Source organism: Momordica charantia (genome assembly GCF_013281855.1).
Source record: "Momordica charantia cultivar OHB3-1 chromosome 4 unlocalized genomic scaffold, Mcharantia_2.0 BLBB01000004.1, whole genome shotgun sequence".
NCBI lineage: Eukaryota > Viridiplantae > Streptophyta > Magnoliopsida > Cucurbitales > Cucurbitaceae > Momordica > Momordica charantia.
The window spans coordinates 11,189,230-11,208,283 of record NW_028275162.1 but is presented as its reverse complement, the minus strand read 5'-3'; the positions used below and the strand labels follow the sequence as shown (position 1 = coordinate 11,208,283).

General features: G+C 36.2%; 1 protein-coding gene across 1 annotated transcript; it reads right to left on the bottom strand.

The window, feature by feature from the left end:
- Positions 1–497: 497 nt before the first annotated feature.
- LOC111017604 (acetolactate synthase small subunit 1, chloroplastic) lies at positions 498–16,610 on the bottom strand. Its single transcript, XM_022293421.2, has 12 exons — positions 16,322–16,610; positions 15,053–15,266; positions 14,652–14,735; positions 14,450–14,518; positions 14,078–14,161; positions 12,866–13,024; positions 3,899–3,985; positions 3,640–3,744; positions 3,384–3,506; positions 1,885–2,037; positions 1,168–1,233; positions 498–1,087 (listed from the first exon to the last, which is right to left on the bottom strand). Exons 1-12 carry the CDS (start codon positions 16,543–16,545, stop codon positions 1,004–1,006), a joined length of 1,452 nt encoding a protein of 483 aa, XP_022149113.1. The 5' UTR covers positions 16,546–16,610; the 3' UTR covers positions 498–1,003.
- Positions 16,611–19,054: the final 2,444 nt, after the last annotated feature.

Sequence of the window (19,054 nt, the reverse complement as noted above, 5' to 3'; positions counted from 1 at the left end):
AGTTAAAAAAATAATAAATAACAGAATAAAATTACATAAAAAAATATCAATATAATTTTTCTTATAATAACCATCATTAATAATATAATATTATTACATTTCATTATTTTAATAGCTAATAACAATGAATTATATTTTTACAATTTTATTGATTTTAAATAATAACAAATTAAAATTAAATAATTGATCAATTAAATAGAAATTCATAATATTTTATGATAAAATAACATCAACTAATAAAAGTTGTATAAATTTTTATTACAAGAAAATTTATTAGTACAAATAAACAAACAATAAAATTATAAACCAATTAATTAAAAAGATATAGTCTCATTAATAAGCTGGAGAAAGTGTAAAACTTGTAAACTAATTATTAAAAATTTATGGTGACCACAAAATAAAAAATGAGAAAGAAATTGATGAAATCATAAAAGATGAATGAGGTTGAGGTAAATCCCCACCAATTGCTTTCATTTAATATATGTTAGAAAACATCATCCAACGAAATGAAAATTTTTATTCACATTCCATCAAAGTAAATAAAGACCTAAATGAAACTTCTAACTTCAAAATCGAATCAAATATATCAATTTGCGGATAAAGTACCTACTTACCGTCCCAAGAATTGATAGCCAATCCCAACCTCTCAATTATTGAACTCAAAAAATAAAAAACAAAAACAAACAAAACAAAAAAGGGAAGAAAATATGAAAAAAATAATAACAATAACAAACAAAACAAAACAAAAATATCAATAGTTTAAGAAAAAAAAAACAAACAAAAATTTCTCACGCCATTGCTACAATTGACATAAACCCCTGCCCCCCAAAGCCAGCTCCAAGTAACGTTGGTCATTAACTAGTAAAAGAGCCTCTGAGTATCCTCATAAAATAGTATGCAGCCTCTTTTTTTGGGTACCATTATTATATACGCAGATCTTCTATACCATCCTTGACCATAATTGGTGTGTACGACCCCAATGTTCTGTGCCCCTCACCTCAGTTTACAGAGGAAATGAGTATCCTCGAAGATGTTTCGAGTCTACTCCAGATTCGCGCACCAATGCTACTCGTCCCGTCCTTGCCACCTGTAACAGATACCCGAAGATCATCTCTCTGTGAACTTAAAATGGAAGGGGGAGGAAGAGGGGGTTCGCTGGAATCTAACCTCACAAATGCCATAAGGCTCTAACAATCTCTGGAGTGCAACCATCTTATGCAAATCTCCTGTAAGCTGAAAGAAGTATCGAGCACATTCATCACTACAAATTGTTGGTTACATACTACATAGCTCAAAAATAAAAGTAACAGTTCATCAATGGGGATCGAACCTCTGTTATTCTGATTGATGAGTTGAGCTATGAAACTAAAAGAAAAAGTTTGTATCTGTGTATTTAATTAGTAGAGTCAAATTTAACCTAAAACCTTAAATACACGGTGAAAACTAATATGAATTTAATTTATTTTTGCATTTAAGATTTTGAGGCTAGTTATAGAATTTTTTTGGCTAAATGTGTATGACTGTTCTTGTTTATGTGTGTTGGATGTTTTTTATTGGGTTTCAGAAGTTTGGTCAAATTTGGACTTCTCTTTACCTACTTCAATTGGTAGGTAAGTTTATGTGAGGGATTGGATTTGAGAACTGTAGTGGATATTGTGTTGGTTCAATTCAATTCTATGCGAGGGTATTGATTGGTTCACAGGCAAGTTGTTAAATTGATTTTGGAAAGGTATTTAACTTTATCACTTACAGAATAGACAATAGTCTCCAAAATAAAACTTACATAATATACGATGAGAGTTTAAAATTAAAATTGACTCTAAAAATTAATTATTCTCAAAAAATAAAAATGCGGCAGAACATATCAGTTCCAGAATTATTTACCTCAAGAGTTACGGTATGGTCAGAGACATCAACAGCCTTGGCCCTAAATATATGGGCAATATCAAGCACATCACGCCTAGCAGAAGAATTTGCAGCAATTTTAATCAGCATCAGCTCGCGCTCCGAAAATGGCACATGGGTCATATCCCGTACCTAAAGGAGTAACCAACGACCAATTAGGCTTGGACTTTTAAGCATAAGGTCACAGCTTTGGATAACTAGTTTACCATTCTCTAATAGGAAATAACGGTTCAAATGAGATTCTGATACGTATCATACCACCCTACATGTAGTCCAAAAGATGGACTTCAAGATGGAATTGCATCAAATGTACTGTAACATTTATGGCGAACTCAAGATGAAATGTAGTTACAGGAGTCAGTAGTGCTAAATGAACATACTTCAAACTCAAGTTTCGTTTAATGTATTCTAGTGAAACTCAAGCCTTATTGAAGACAAGTAAAGCTCCTAGGACTTCGTTGATGGAACCCAAGATCCAAGCTCTAACTACTTAAATTGGGGGTTACAAAGACTTAAAAATCTAGAATTAAATTCTCGATTTATGGGCATTTTTATTGTACCTTTTGTTTTACGGCTTTTCCTTTATTCTTAGGTTACATTTAGTTAATGGTTTTTTATGTCATTGATGGACTTGGACAGCGACAATCATTCAATGGACTATAGGTTGCTTTAGGCTTGGTTTTGGAGGCTATATATATATATGTATGATGCCTACCAAAATCAAGTTTTGAACTGTAGTAAAATGAGTCTTAGAGCTTTCATTCTAGCCAAGAGTTAACTTGGTAATACAATAGTTTGCATGTTTAAGAAGGTGTGATTTGGATCTCAAACAAAGAACAAATTTTCTTGTCTTAAGATATTAAAGGGTAACCCGATTTTTACTTTTCTTGGAGTCTTTAGTTTTAGATTTATGCATCTTACTGGTTAATACAGTTCTTTGATCCAATTCTCAAAGGCTTCATAACAGCCATCCGGATTCAAACAACGCTATGCTGAAAAGGTCATAGTTGGTAACTACATAAAATATCAAGAGGATTCATAGGATATGAAGAGCAATTTGGCTGATGAGCAATTCATTATATAGTCAGGAGAGAAGAAAAGGATGGAAGGAGAAAGAAACAAAATACTCCATAGTTGTTACTTTAATATATAAGAACTTTGGTGAGTTTAATCAATTGAAAATATTCCATCGTGTACTTTAGGATATTATAATATCTCAAACCTATAGCCATGAGTGGGACTTAAAATATATAGATCTTGAAATATATAAAATTCACGCAAGAATTAAGATCCTTACAATCCTGGATTAGTGCAGCAATTTCATCTCATTGAAACCAAAAACTGTTTCAAACATTCCAAGCCAGTATTCTTAAATGGCACCAAGAAGAAATTTGAGCATATGTGGTAAAATATGATATGACAAAAATAAGAAAGCACCACATATTTGAAGATGGACTGCCAAAGCTTAGGATATTCACCTCATGAACATCAGCCAGCCTATAAAGCTGCTGCAACAACTTGTAGATTGATTCATCTGTACCGGGAACAACAGTTGTAATGCGTGAAATGCCCTCAACTTCTGCATGACCAACAGCTAAACTCTGACAGCATGACATTCATCAGATTTGATCAGAAAAATAATTTTCTAAACGAATGGGAGACAATTAAATGAAATACAATTCTGTTAGCCTTAAAATACTAATGCAATTGCAATATGTTAGACTCTAAATGTACCTGAATATTATATCCTCTTCTTGCAAAAAGTCCAGTGACAATATAAAGGACCCCTGGCGCATCATTTACTAGCATAGATAAAGTATGTGAACGAAAACCATCCATCTGTAATTTGTAATAGTAAAATAATTACGGTAAAATGAACAAAGAATGAAATTAGTAATTGTAAACAGTAAATAATGTCACTACCACTACCCTGACATCTAAGAACATGAACCAAATTATAATTTTGAAACCAAGAGGCCATCAGCTTTCTTACATCTTCATCGTTAAGTACTCCCCAATGAGCATCAAGAACTGGTTTTATAGTAAACCCATCTGACTGCTCCACGGGATATACATCTCCCTTCATAGAGAAAAATAACATTACTATTTTAAGTTTCAGCTTTTACTTGATCATATCCATACGTGTACATATAGACATACAGAGAATAATGTAGCAATCTGATAGACATTTTTCTTCCATTTTGGACAAGAAACAGAGCCTTTCATTGAAATTATGAAAACTTAAAAGTTAAAACTCCCTTTAAGAATATATAAAATAAAAAAAATAAAAAAACAGCCAAACTACGAAGCAAGGACGTTTTAGTTTAGTTTGGGTAGCATATACATGCAAAATGCATACCAAACACACAAACACTCCAACATTGATTGGACATGTGTTGAGCACTTGTTAAGTACAATAGACATGGATCAAACACTTATTGAATAAATTGGATACATGTAGAACACTTGTTAAATACAACCGACATGCATAGAACTTATGTTCAACATTTCTTGGACACTTAAAACTAAAGTGTTCAAACAATTATTTATTTTTCCAAAACAACGCCTTTTGGCGAGTGACAACTGGTGGTAACGGCGAAGCTTGAGGTAAACCAAATCGCCACACCGAACTCCACACGACGACAGTGTCGGTCGACAAACTTCTTCATTCTATTTTGGGCATCTGCCAAATGGTTTTTCAGGCATTGAATGGCCTGATCTCGCTCGGCCAACTGTTGGTCCAGAGTGGCGTTGGTCGTTCATTGATCACCATAGAAGATCAACGGGGGAGGGGGCGACCATAGACAATGTGGAAAGGGGTAGTGTTGATTGAGACATGATACGTGGTGTTGTACCAATATTCTGCCCATGCCAACCAGCTACTCCATTGTCGTGGTCTCTCCGTTCAAAAACAGCGAAGGTAAGTCTCAACACATTAGTTGACTATCTCGGTCTGGCCGTCCGTTTGCGGGTAGTAGGCTGTGCTCCAGTGGAGCTTCGTGTCTTGGAGACGGAACAATTCGGTCCAGGAGTGGCTCAAGAAAATCTTGTCACGATCGGAGACGATCGAGCAGGGAAACCCATAAAGACAGACTACTTCTTTCACAAACGATGCCGCAATGGTCTTGTCGAGACGGGATGGCCAATGGGTATGAAGTGTGCATACTTACTCAAACGTTCCACCACCACAAAGATAACGTCATAGGATGCTGATTTGGGAAGTCCTTCGATAAAGTCCATGGAGATATCTTCCCAAATTCGATCAGGGCGTGGAAGGAGTTGTAGTAAACCGGCTGGTGAGGTAGTGAGCGATTTGTTCCGTTGGCACACATCACACTGTTCGATATACATCTTCACATCCTGTTTCATTCCTTGCCAATACAAGTCACCTGTCAGCCGCTTATAAGTTCTCAAAAAACCAAAGTGTCCCCCGAATACGGAGTCATGATAGGTATGGAGGGTGGCCTTGATGAGGGATGAATTACGTGTGAGGACCAAACGACCCTTTTACAAGAGTTTCCCTTGCTGCAATGAGAATCGGGGCACGGGCTGTCCGGGTTGGCCTGCAACTCAATGATAATCTTACTGAGGGACGGGTCTTATTCCACTTCCTTCCAGATTACGCCTACGTCTAAATGGCTGGGGCAGTCAAGGTAGCCAAGTGAACCGTTGGTGGCATATCGGACAGGCTTCAACTGGGGACATAAGGCGATAAGTGGGTGGAATTCGTGATAAAGCATCGGCCGCCTTGTTTTCCAGCCTAGGGTGATATTGAATCTCAAAGTCGTACCCCAGTAATTTCGAGATCCACCGCTGATAGTCCGGGGGAGTTACTTTCTGCTCTAGGAGAAACTTCAAGGCTTGCTGGTCGGTGCGTACAAAGAATTTTTGGCCCAACAAATAAGGCCGCCAACGTTGAATGGCAAGGACAATGGCCATCAACTAACGCTCGTAAATCGACTTCTGTTGGTTGGTCATCGACAAGGTCTGACTGAAGAAGGCAATCGGCCGCTGTCCCTGAGATAATACTGCCTCTAGACCCATGCCTCTAGACCCATGCCTCTAGACCCATACCCGAGGCATCTGTCTCCACCACAAAAGGCTGGCTCAAATCGGGTAAGGCTAATACCAGTAGTGTGATCATCACCCGTTTAAGACATTCAAAGGCTTATATCGCAACGTCGGACCACACATATGCATCTTTCTTCAAGAGTTGGGTAAGGGGAGCAGCGATGGCGCAGTAATTCTCCACAAATCTGCAATAATAGCCGGTTAAGCCAAGGAATCCCCTGAGTTCTCTTAGATTCAACGGAATCGGCCATTGGATCATGGCCCGGACCTTCTCGGGATCAGCCTCCACACCCTTAGTCAAGACCCAATGCCCCAAGTACTCGATTCTTTCTTGGGCAAATTGACATTTCTTCATGTTGGCATACAAGGAGTGTTCCTGCAGTATATTCAGCACTACCGCTAGGTGGGTAGTGTGAGAGTCCAAATATGGGCTATAGATCAAAATATCATCAAAACATACCAACACAAACCTCCTCAAGAAGGGTCGAAAGACACGATTCATCAATGCTTGAAATGTGGTCGGGGCATTGGTGAGGCCAAAGGGCATCACTAAGAATTCATAATGGCCATCGTGCGTCCTAAATGTCGTTTTCTCCACGTCCTGCTCATGCACCCGTATCTGGTGGTATCCCAACCTGAGGTCAATTTTGGAGTAGATTGTCGTGAAGCTCGTCCAGCAACTCCTCGATTACCAGAATCGGGAATTTGTCTAGAACCGTTGCATTATTCAACTCCCTGTAATCCACGCAGAACCTCCAGCTCCCATCCTTCTTCTTGACCAGCAGCATCGGGCTAGAGTAGGGGCTCACACTGGGACGGATGATTCCCGCCGTCAGCATTTCTCCGATCAAACGTTTGATCAGCCTTCTGCAAATGCATGTAACGGTATGGCTGCACATTCACGGGTGGGTTCCCTTTGAGTAGTATGTGGTGGTCGACTTCTCTCTTTGGGGGTAGACCCTCCGAGATTTGGAATACGGATTGGTACTCAGTGAGCAATCTATCAATTGAGCGCAACAGTTCCGCGGGAGGAGTTGAATCAGGAGCCTCTATTTGGAACTCGGTGATCGTGCAGAACTCCACCAAAAAACCATGGTCTTGAGCGTCCCATGATCGTGCCAAACGCTTTAATGTCACTTTTGCTTTCGTCAGAGACGAATCTCCTTGAGCACCACTCGAGTTCCACCTGCTTTGAATGTCATTGTCAAGGCACTCCAGTCGACCTCCATTGATCCAAGGGTACACAGCCACTGCATTCCTAGCACCACGTCTATCCCACCTGATTCCAGAGGAAGAAATTTGTCCACAACAGTTAGTTCAGGAAGTTTCAAAACTACTCCCTTAGAGATACCTTTCCCTTTTATGGCTACTCCCGTTCCCATAATGACCCTGTAGTTGGAAGTCTCCACAATCAATTAGGACCACCACCTCCGATTGGTCGATCTCACCTCGCAACTTCATTGTACCAGGTGTAGAGAACCCTAACACTATGTTGAGGAACATCTCGACCACCTCGCCTACCTCTTCGACCATTTCTAATTGCGCCTCCATTCACGTCCATCTGCCTAAGATCGTCGTCGTGCGCCAAGAGGACTCGCAGTTTGTGGTTCTTGCACCGGTGACTGACGGTGTAGCATTCATCACAACGAAAACAGAGACCTTTCGCCTTGCAAGTGTTATACTCTGTCTCTGATAAACGCTTAAACCCTGAGTCCTTGCGATTAGGGTCACTCGTTGCGGGCAACGTGGAGGTACGGTTGGCAAGTGTAACAATACGGGTTACTTGGGCTGGCGTAGCCTTTGATGCTGGCTGGGTGATCGATTGGACTGGCCCAATCGTGGGGCTTTTAGCGTCTTCGATGAAGGTCAACGTTGCTGTGGTTCGGTCTTCAATTAGCTGGGCTGCTCGCATGACCTTCCGTAACCCAATGATTTCCTTACTCAATATCTCAACCTTAATCAAAGATTGCAACCCATTAAGGAAAGTTCCCTCCAAAACCTCATCTGACAGTCCTCGTATAGGTGCTGAGTATTCCTCAAACATTCGACGAAAGTCTGCCACTGTTCCCGTCTGTCGTATGGCCAGAAACCGAGCGTAAGGCTACCCTCCTACGACGGTCGAAATCATACGAAGGACCTTTAGGTCATCCTATCCGGCAATTCTTGATTATCTCTTGTCTCCCACCGATACCACGATAGAGCATTGCCGTCAAAGCTGATGACCGCCACCGTTACCTTCTTACCGTTCGTGTAACAACCCGTATTTTCTAATACGGTCATTCTGACAAAATGCGGAAACGTAACTTTCAAAAAACCTTAAGAACTAAAACTATTCCGCGGAAGCAATTTCTTTACAGAATTTTTCTAAACTAACTTAACTAAATAGGAATATGACTTTCAAACTCATGCCAGTATGCTAAACTTCACCTTCTACCAGAACGATCATTCAATCCTTTATCTGAAAAACATTTAGGAAAACAAAGATGAGTACAAAAATACTCAATAAGCAATTTCCATATCGAATTTCAAAATTCATTTTCCTTTCAAAACATTCGTAAACAATACGAACAGATCAAAACTTTTAAAGTCCTTTAAAATATTTAATACAATTTTCAAAACTTTAAAAACAAACTAGATTTTCAGAAACAAAAGTCTTCAAATAAGATAAAATTTCCGTTCAATCATAACAAACTTTCATTCTTCCAAAACAAACTTGCATTCATTCAAAACGAACTTTTAATTATTCAAAACAATCTTCCATTCATTCGAAACAAACTTTCATTCGATCAAACTTCAAATCCTTCAAGACAAACTTTCTTTCAATCAAAACTTTCAAAATTTCTTCTAAAACATTTGGTACAACTTTCAAACTTTCGAATAACTAAAGCATTCAAACATTCAAAACAATCTTACATTCATTCATACTTTCAAAATCAGAGTGGAAGGTTGCATTACTTGGGTAGCCTACAGAACATATGTAGTTACCTGTCGGTAACACCAATCAATCAGAAACTTCTATATGAGTTGTCAAATTAATATCGACCAGAACAGTGTTGTCGAAATAATATCGACCAGAACAGAGTTACTTAGGTGTGAGGTCATGTAAGTGAATAACACACACATAAATCTTCATTCCCAAGGAATGCCAAACCACAAAAGTGTCTTCCCACAAATAAGCCAGAACAGAAATCCATCCATTCCAAATTAGGCTACTACCCCAAATAAGCAAAACGTTCCTCAAAACAAAATCATGGCATATCCGGATAGTCCTATGAAATCAATCAAAATATCTTTCAAATAAAATGCAAAACAAATACTTACTTTCAATATTAAATTAATTCAAAACATTGAAATAATTTAAAACAAACTTTATCAATCCTCCAAAACATGATTTCAAATATTTCACAAATAAACAAAATATCAATTTCAAACCTTTAAATAAATTTAAACAAAACTTTATCAAATCATTTAAGAATACTTCAAATACTTTGCCAAATTAGTTTTCAAATCCATAATAAAACTTGAATTTCATATGCAAGATATCAATTTCAAATCGTCATATCAAATCCAAAATACATTTTAGTTTTGGAAAAGATATGGCAAATCACTTACAATACTTTTCCAAAAGATATGGAAAATTACTTACTACACTTTTCGAAGAGATATGATAAATTACTTACCTCTTTCAAAAATCCTACAAACCTTATTAACTTCCTCTTTGGTAGTTGTCAACTTAGAGGCCTATAAACAACCAATATCCAAAATCAATCCTTAAATCCTATCCAAGGATCTAAAATTCAACCGATTACTAACCAAATCTAATCTACCCAATTTTTCCATTCAAAACACGTTTTTATGCAAAATAATTAGGAAAGTATGGATTTGGGGCTACAAAACCAGATCTGAAAATTGGGTTAAAAAGTCTCTAAAATCAACAATAACAACCTTTAAAATTACAAGAATCGGTATAAATTAATACAGACTAAATTTACAAAAAGTTTCTCAACTAAACAAGTTTAAAAGCCTTATAATAAATTGAAAATTTGGGGATTTTAAATCTGGAAAATTTTATGTTTTATAAAATAAAACTTCCAACAATTTTCCATAAACAATTAACAATTTACTGATTTTTATAGAAAAATCAGATCTGAAAACTGTATAGAAAACCTAAACTTGGTAAAAACATATAATTTTTCATGTAAAAATCATAACAAACTATAATTTATAGGATACAAATAGGTAAACTTTTTATGCAAAAAGAGTCTCAAAATAGCCCAAAAACAATCTCATAAACAAAAAGATTCAAACCAAAAATTCTGGAAAATTTTTAGGGCAAAAGTCCTTAAAATCTTTTCTTCTAAAAAACAAAGACCTCAAAACTTTTACCAATAAACTGAATTAAAAAAACTACAAATCAAGAAAAATAAAACTAAAACAATGAGGAAGAAAAAAGCTTGCTGATCTTTGAAAGAAAATAAAAAACTCTTCTTTTTTTCTTTTCTTTTTCTCTCTGAGAGAAAACTAGGTCTAGCAGTTTAAGAAAAATAAAACCTAAGGTTTAAGAGCTTTTATAACAAAATCTTAATTAATCCTTTTTAAAAAAGGATTAACATAAAAAGATGGAGATTTAATAAAACTTTTACTTTTTATTTTTTAAATTTTAAGAACAAATTATCTTTTCAAAATAATTTCTAAAACAAAAAGGTTTATCTTTGAGAAAATAAAAGAAAACAACTAAAAATAGCGCTCTGCTCGGAAAAGCCACCCATCAGGGTCCTCGCCGGAGAACATCGGCATCTCCACTTTTTTAAACTTAGTCCGGTCATAATAACCTTCTTCTGTCTTCCCTAGGTGACCCATCTCCTCCCTTATATCTGGAGTCAACTCAGACCCTTCCGTCCTTTCCGGTTGCTTTCACTTCGTTCCTGGGGTTTCCGAACCAGAATACATATTCCCCCTTTTGACTTCGTTAGCTCAGTGACCAGCATTGCCACGACTTTCCCTTGTTCCTCCATCTGGTTAGATAACCTATCTATCTCCTCCATCCGGTTGGATAACCTATCCAGACTTTCCTTGATGTTCATCATCTCTTTTTCATTATTCTCACAATGTTCTTCCAGCTGTTTCTACGCCATTCCTCTCGTTCTCCCCAGGATTGAAGCCTTTGATACCAATTTGTAAGGTATCTCCTTACTTATTGATATTCAAAATAAGAACAAGAACAAGAGCCCTAAGACTTACAAGGGACCCAACCGTTAGAGAGGGTTGGGAGCTGTCCTGCCAAGACAAACCTTCCAAAAGACAAAAATTACCTTTTCTAAGATAGACCCCTAACATAAGTACTTCCCCGTACAAAAGACTTGCCCAACAAACAGGGAATTTACCCCTTTGCCCTTCCTAACATAAGTATTCACTATACGGGCCTCACACCCACATGGCACATAGAACCATCTTTAAGATTTCTACGACTGGAAACAAGAGGAAAAGGCATCATTGATCTTCAAAGCAGACCACACCAGCCAATTTGGCATCTAAGGCTAAGAACTCTAAACGGAGGAGTCCTTAGCACTATTCTTATAGATTTAACTTGAATCAAAAGAACTCCTTCAATCATGGAAAAACTCCTTCCATTCCAAAGGTGGCAGACACACTCATCCAAGCCACTCTATCTAACCTCCCCACCTACTACCTCTCTCCCTTCCCATTGCCATTTAAGGTAGCACATACTTTGGAATAGCAACATATTTAGCTTCCTTTGAAAAGGTAACAAGGAGATTAATGGGCTGCACCTAATCAAGAGAGATATCACACAACAACCGATTCAAGGGGCCTAGGTTTCTTCTCTTTTTTTCTAACTCACTTCCTTTTTTCTTTGTGATATCACTAGTATGGAAACTGAAAAACATAATTTTCCTTGCTAAATGGGTTTGGAGGCATTTAAAGGAAGACACGGCCCTCTGGAAGAAGGTGATTAAAGCAAAATATGGTAAAACCACGTGGAACATTCAGCCCATCTCTACACCCCTCTCATCGGCTACAGGTCCTTGGAAGGCCATCTTAAAGACACAAAAACTATTTTTGATCGATTGGCTTATCCAGACTGTAACTATAAAAATATTGATATGAAGAACTCCATGTAGAACCACCTAGGAAATACAAAAGTTCCCAAATATCAGATAAACTTCTCCCAGCCCCTGAAAAATTCTACTATTTCTATCCAACCAAAACTCTTCAGATAATCGTTTCAAGGCATTTGTCTACATAACTCTTGACTTCTTTCCTAGATGATAGCAGAAAATTTGCCACATGATGTCTTTTTTGGTGAGAGATACATTGCCACATGATGTCTATCAAATAAAATTTCTGGGAAAGCACCAATAGATACTAACATAGTTAAAAGACACCATAAGTAGTATTGGGTGAGAAGGCAGTGCAAGAAGAGATGATTGTTATCTTCTGTGCCCAAACACCAATAGAAGAGGGAGATTTTCAGAGATTTTCAAGGATTTTCATTGGGACCTGCTGTGCCAGGTATTAACACCTAGTGGGGAAAACTTCCAAAGAATGAATTTTTCCAGGTATCTCTTTCCACACGGCTTTAATGAGATCATCTAAAAGAAATTGGCTGTTCTTAGGATCTGTTTATGAAAAGGGATTTATGAGAGAAGTCCCTAGATGTTTCCAGCCTCCAATATTACCTATCTTAACAATGTTACTTAATACCAAATATCTCAAGTAGATTAGTCTGACTCCACTCATACTTGAAAAGATATATTTATAATTAGATATATCTTGTTATACGATATTGCCATAGTTTAAATATACAAGATGCAATGACGTATCGTATCTCTGGTCGAGACAAAAACTAGAATGCAGAAAGAACCCTTACATGTACTGGACCAGATTCACTCAGTTCACTGTTGAATGCTTTATTTTCAGTTCCCATGGAAGCATTAACGGCCATCATTTCTTCAAGATCTGGATAAGAAGCTGCTGAGTATCGCCAAAAAGGGGCAGATGCACCAAGCTTTTCTCTCCTCAAAGCAATCTACAAGAAATAGACTTTCAAACATTATTAATCCCAAACCAATGCTAGAAAAAATTTGCGAAACATTATTAATCCCTAATGTTACGAAAATTTCAGTTTTTTCCCTGATGTAAGAATATTTTTCAATTGTTGTGATTTGACATTAAATTTTTGTCCCTTGGTTTATTCTTTTCTTGTTTTTTCTTGTTTTTTTTTTTTTTTTTGAGTTCAACAACATTCAAGGGTGGGGATTCGAACCTCCAACCTTTTAGTCAAGAGTATATGCCTCAACCTATTGAGCTACACTCAAGTTGGCTTGATATTCGATGTTGTTATAAATAAAATAAAATTTAATATTTTACGTTCAAATATCAAGACTTTGAAGATGTTGTAGAGATGTTTCAGATTTAGTCAAGTAAAGAAACTAACCTAATTCATTTTATGTTAAGAAATACTTTTATAACTTGATAATTAGTTTCAAATAAAGGTGCACGATAATGTATTTCAATTATTATTTGTAGGCAGGTACTAGAGATATTTTATAGTTTTTTAATAATTTTAACTTTTTGAATGGTAATTTTTTACTTATTAAAAAAGATCAAACTCGACAAATTGATTACCAACATTGATAAAATATTTATATTTTTTTGATATATTATCAAAAGTACTCTATTTTGAAAATGTTATTAAATGCACGTTTTTTTTAAGAAAAAATTCAAACAAGTCTATGTTTAAAATTAAACGTGATGTTGCCCATAATGTTTTTTTTTCAATTACAATTTCTCAATTTCAACTCTGCTATTTAATAATATTTTAACGTCACAATCAGCAAACTAGTGTGGACAATGGGACTTAATTGAAAAATACTTAAACTATTATTGATGTTGGGATTTAATTCGTAAATGATCATATTGTTGGGAAAAAATTGGAACTTTTAAAATATTAAAACAAAATTGAAAAATTGTTTACACACGAAAGACAAAATTATATATTCAGCCAAACAAAATTTAACTAGATCATACATAAATGGAAATAGAGAATAATATTTTAAAAAAGTTCAGGAAAGTTACTGACCTTTCCTGTTCTAGCAATTTCTCTAATTCCAAATTTGCTTAAATTTCTTTGAAATGCAACCATCTTCCCTGGATCGCCAGTCACCTATATGATACAAATAGCTTTAAAACAATAGAACAATTGGAGTCTCAAAAAAAGGGGAAAGGAAGCAAATTTGGGATATAAGCGACAGATGCTTACTGCAGAAAAATACTTGAATATCAATAAATAGGGTTACGTTAAGAGTCTTACTGATTTTCCATATCATTTAAGCACTTATAAAACCGAAGCAATTTAACAGGTAAAATGTAGAAGCATCAGATTAAGATCAAATCTCACAACTATGTAAAAGCATTATAGAAGTTCTTTCGAGGGGAAGAATCCTAAATTTACCTCAATTGTTACAGATTCATCTGAGATATCTACAATTTTTGCTCTGAAGATTTCCACTAACCTCTTAATCTAAAAGGCAAAAGAAAATGAAATCAAACAAACAATGTATATATTAATTAAGGATAGCAGAAATGAATCAAATGTCTAGCCTTAAGCCATTTGATAATGGAAATCCTGAAGACAAATATCACCAATAAACTACCTCAGCACGATATGCCGGATCTGCGTTGATTTTTATAAGCATCAGCTCACGTTCCACCTGTGGCTCACTCGACAGATCTTCAACCTGATGAGAAGATTAGTATCCATGAGGCAGTACCTAAAATGGTTCCTACATGAATGGAAGGGATAAACAGAAACAGTTTGACGAGCAACTCATGAAGGAGGCAAGCATCAGTTTCCTGCAAATCAATCGCAGAAATCTGTTTGCTGCATATTTTTATTTATATGAAAAATCTAGATATAGTGTAGTAAAAAATAAAAAGCAATGGAAGGTAAAGGTTTCAGAGGAAATGAGACACAAATCCAACATACAAGACGAGGGCCAAATATATGTCGCACAAACATAATTAAATACGAGAGCTTATAAAGATGATATTGTACCTTCAAAACATTCACAAGCTTGTGGAGCTGCTCAATAACTTGTTCCAACACCTTTTCAGTTCCCGAGACAACTATGGTGAAAAGAGCCTTATCCTTATTCAGGCCAACAGCAAGTGATTCGATGTTATATCCTCTTCTAGCAAAGACACCAGCTATACGATTAATCATTCCGCTTTCATCCCCAACAAACACAGAAATTGTATGCCGTCTCACCCTGGGAACATGGTAGGATGCACCAGATTAGTATTTAAGTCAAAACAGAAATCCAATGGATTAAATTCTGCTTACCGTTCAATTTTCATAAGTAACTGAACAGTCATTAAACCAAATTGATTAAATGTTTCTTCAGTTTTTGAATATTTTATTAATCACAATACTATATAACATAAAATCAACATAGAACAAAGATCAATCACCCATGTAAACCACAAGATTGGCATTCATCGCTGATCACAGAACTTCGAATTTTAGCTTGATTAGTTGGGAATAATGATCCATGATATGGCAAGTGCAGATACATTATACTTTAAATTATGATACATCCAAGCATAAAATTTACTAAATATAATAACCACAAAAATATTATTATTTCAGAACATGTGACACATAACATAAAGCACAGCACCATATGCTTGATATGTAATGTCAATATAAAGTTATATTTAACCTAACAATAACCAAAAAAATGGTTGGTCTAGTGCCAACGTGAACATAGCTTAACGGTAATTGACATGTACTCCTTCCCTCGAGGTCGGAGATTCGCCATATCCCCAAATTGTTTTACTGAAAAAAAATTTTTGGGCTAGTAGGGACCTCAGGTGACCTCCCACAAAGTCTAGGACATTGGACTCTCTTTCTTAGGGCTAAAAGTTACATTGTAGAAACTATCATAACCTTGAATCAAACACATCAAGCAACCATCAGGGGGACATAAGCAGATATCTTGTTCCCACTATTAATCAATAAAACACGAAAAGATAATGTAATAGCAGAGTTTGACTGCTTGGTTTAGAATCCCAATCTTCTCTATTGTGATTCTTTTAGCATGAGATATGATTGATCATGCAAACGGCTTTTTGCACCCGTTCCTAATATGGGACTTCGTTATATGCCTTTTACAGTGGACTTCCAACTTCTACAAGAAACCTAAACTGTGAGCTAGAAGGGAACAAGGAGTAGACCGGCGACACGAAACCAAATCCCTACGCAGCAGGCTTGATAGAAATGTGAAAGCAATTGATGAAATAGAAAAGATTAATGGGTGCATACCTGGAAACGATCTTGGAAGTAGAAGAATTAATGTTTGTAGAAAAGGAGTGAGCGGAGGTGGTTTCAGCGATGCTTTTGAGAGAGAGGGCCGTTTTCCTGTTGTCATAATTATAGGCAGAAGAGAAAGAAAATGGTAGAGAGGAAGTTGTGGAGAAAGTTGGGAATTTGGAGGCGGAGAGGGAAGAAGTAGAGGCAGACGGTAATGAAATGGAAATGGCGGCCATTGGAGGAGAAGGAAATGGCGGAAGCTAAAGAGTAAATTGGTATTAAAGCTTTTAATTCCCATAAACGAAATTGGTATATATGATCCATTTCATAGATAAATTTATATCTATGACCCTTTTTGAAAACTCTTGTGACCTTACCATGTGCTGTACCCATATATCTCGATGCTCTCCAACTTAGAGCTCAGTTGAGCCTTTTAATTTAAATCTAATATAGAAAAAATCTCTAACATTTTAATTTAATAATTAATTATGAATGGAAAAAATCTAACTTTTTAATTTGAAGATTAGAAATTGGTCAAGATCGCATATATGTGGGAATTTAATTTAAAAGAGGGCAAGATGGCTTAAATGCCCAAAAAAAACTAAAATGACATGAATTTCGGCCCGAGATAGTGCCATACCAGGCTAGCACAATCATGGACCGGGATTGCACAATCCTGTCTTAGGATTTATAAAATGTTATCCCAGTCTGAGATTCATGCAATTTCTTTTTTTTTTGTGTGTGTGTGAGCGGTGATGATGGTTTCAGATGAGTTTCTGTTAACATAGAAAATTGCTCACACCTTCCCAATGACTTCCGATAAGACTTATCTCTCTCTCATTATCGATTTTTTCTCTTGTATATGGAGTTACTTTTGGTTGGTTATTGGATATTTTTGGTGGATTATGTTGTGCTTGATTTAGTTATTGGAGGATTTTTTGTGGATTCCATTATTGGTGCCCATTTCGTAATTGATTCTTAAACTTAAATGTTGATATTTTTTCATATTTGATTCAATTTTTTTTTAAAAAAAAAAAGTGTGGGGTGTAAGGTGAGAGATTGATGGAGGAATAATTTTGTGTTTTTTTAATAGGTTATTTTGGTAATTTTACAAGGGCAAAAATTAGGAGAGATATAAAAAATTAGAATGGAATAGGTCACAAGTAAGATTTGGTGGGGTGTCAAAAATCCAAATGGATTATAAAATGGGGTTAGAAACCCCAATTTCCCACCTAATTTTGACCCTTTCAAAATTTGTAAAAGGAAAATTACTATAGCACCCTTAGTTTTTAAAAAAACGAACACTCCAACTCTTTCCTATCTCGGATCTCGATCCCTTCCCCTCCTTTCCTATCCCGGAAGCAACCCGGAATATTTCTCGGACTTTCATACCCATCCATCACCAACGTCATCAATCTATCCCCTTTGAACCTCACATCCTTTCGCACCCAGCCATCATCTACATCATCATCGTTTTGATCTCGAGAGGTAGCAAGGTTAGTGCACTCAAAATCTCAAGCAAATTTTCGTTCTTTTTTGTTAGAATTTTAATTTTCGACACTGAAGTAGCCAAGTTGTTCTCAATTTACTTTTGGGGTTTGCAGGTATCGTTTTGAAATTTTGAACATAGGGTTCTATCCTAGATTCAATATTGGATTCAATCACGGTGCATTTCGTTCCAGGATTGATGAATATGAGCAGTCCGGATAGTATTTGGCTCAACCATCCGGGATCAAGAAGGCAACAATTATGCCTTTCATCTCGGTTCTTGTCTCGTCCATCCCGAACCGAGATGAATGGCTAAAAGATGTGGCCTTCTTATAGATCATCTTAGATCAAGATGGCCCCTTCTACCTTTCATCTCTGTCTGTGTCTCGATCCATCTCGAATCAGGATGAATTGTAGAAAGGGACCTTGATTCGAATGGAAGACATTTTAAAAAAAAATAATTTCTTAATTGAGGTAGTCTTTATCTAATTTTCTAATTTTACTTTGTTTAGGAGATATAATGGATTTGAGACTTGAGATCAATCGTAATGACTGGTTTCCGACCTCGTCAACAAAACTTGCCCATATAGAAAGAACCAACCCGTGTTAATGCCAGGTTAACCCCAACCCAATTAGACATGTTTCTGTTGGATCGGCATGACAATTCTAGAGGGGTGAATAGAGTTTAATTACAATTTATAAACTTTTTAACACGGTGGACCTAATTTAAACAATTATGTAAACTTTTTACAAATAACTAATTTTAACTTACAATTAATCAATAAAGTAGAAATACTTTCAAGCACCCTGATTAATCCAAATGTAAATATTGACCATAAACATGAATAATAAAATGGGGTTAGAGAAAATTACACCGAAAATTTTATAGTGGTTCGACTACAACCGACCTACTCCACTTTCCAAGCTCCTCTTTGGTGTTCAATTGAAGAACTCGACTCTTTCCACGGCTTAGAGTCCAACCGGTACAATGTTATTTTTTCAGGAGCAAGAACAAACTCGATCATTTCCACGATTCACGATCAAACCGTTACAAATGCTCTTTTTCGGGCTCAATAGCAACCTTTATAAAGAATTGAAATTTTGAATACAATCTCACAAACTCTCTCAAAGAGTATATATACAAATTTTTGCTCACAAATTTGTAAGAAAAATTCTTACAAATAAAAGCCCTCAAATGGCTAAGAGAAAATAAAATTACAAGCTCAATGATCCTCAAAATGAAATCTCTCACAAGAA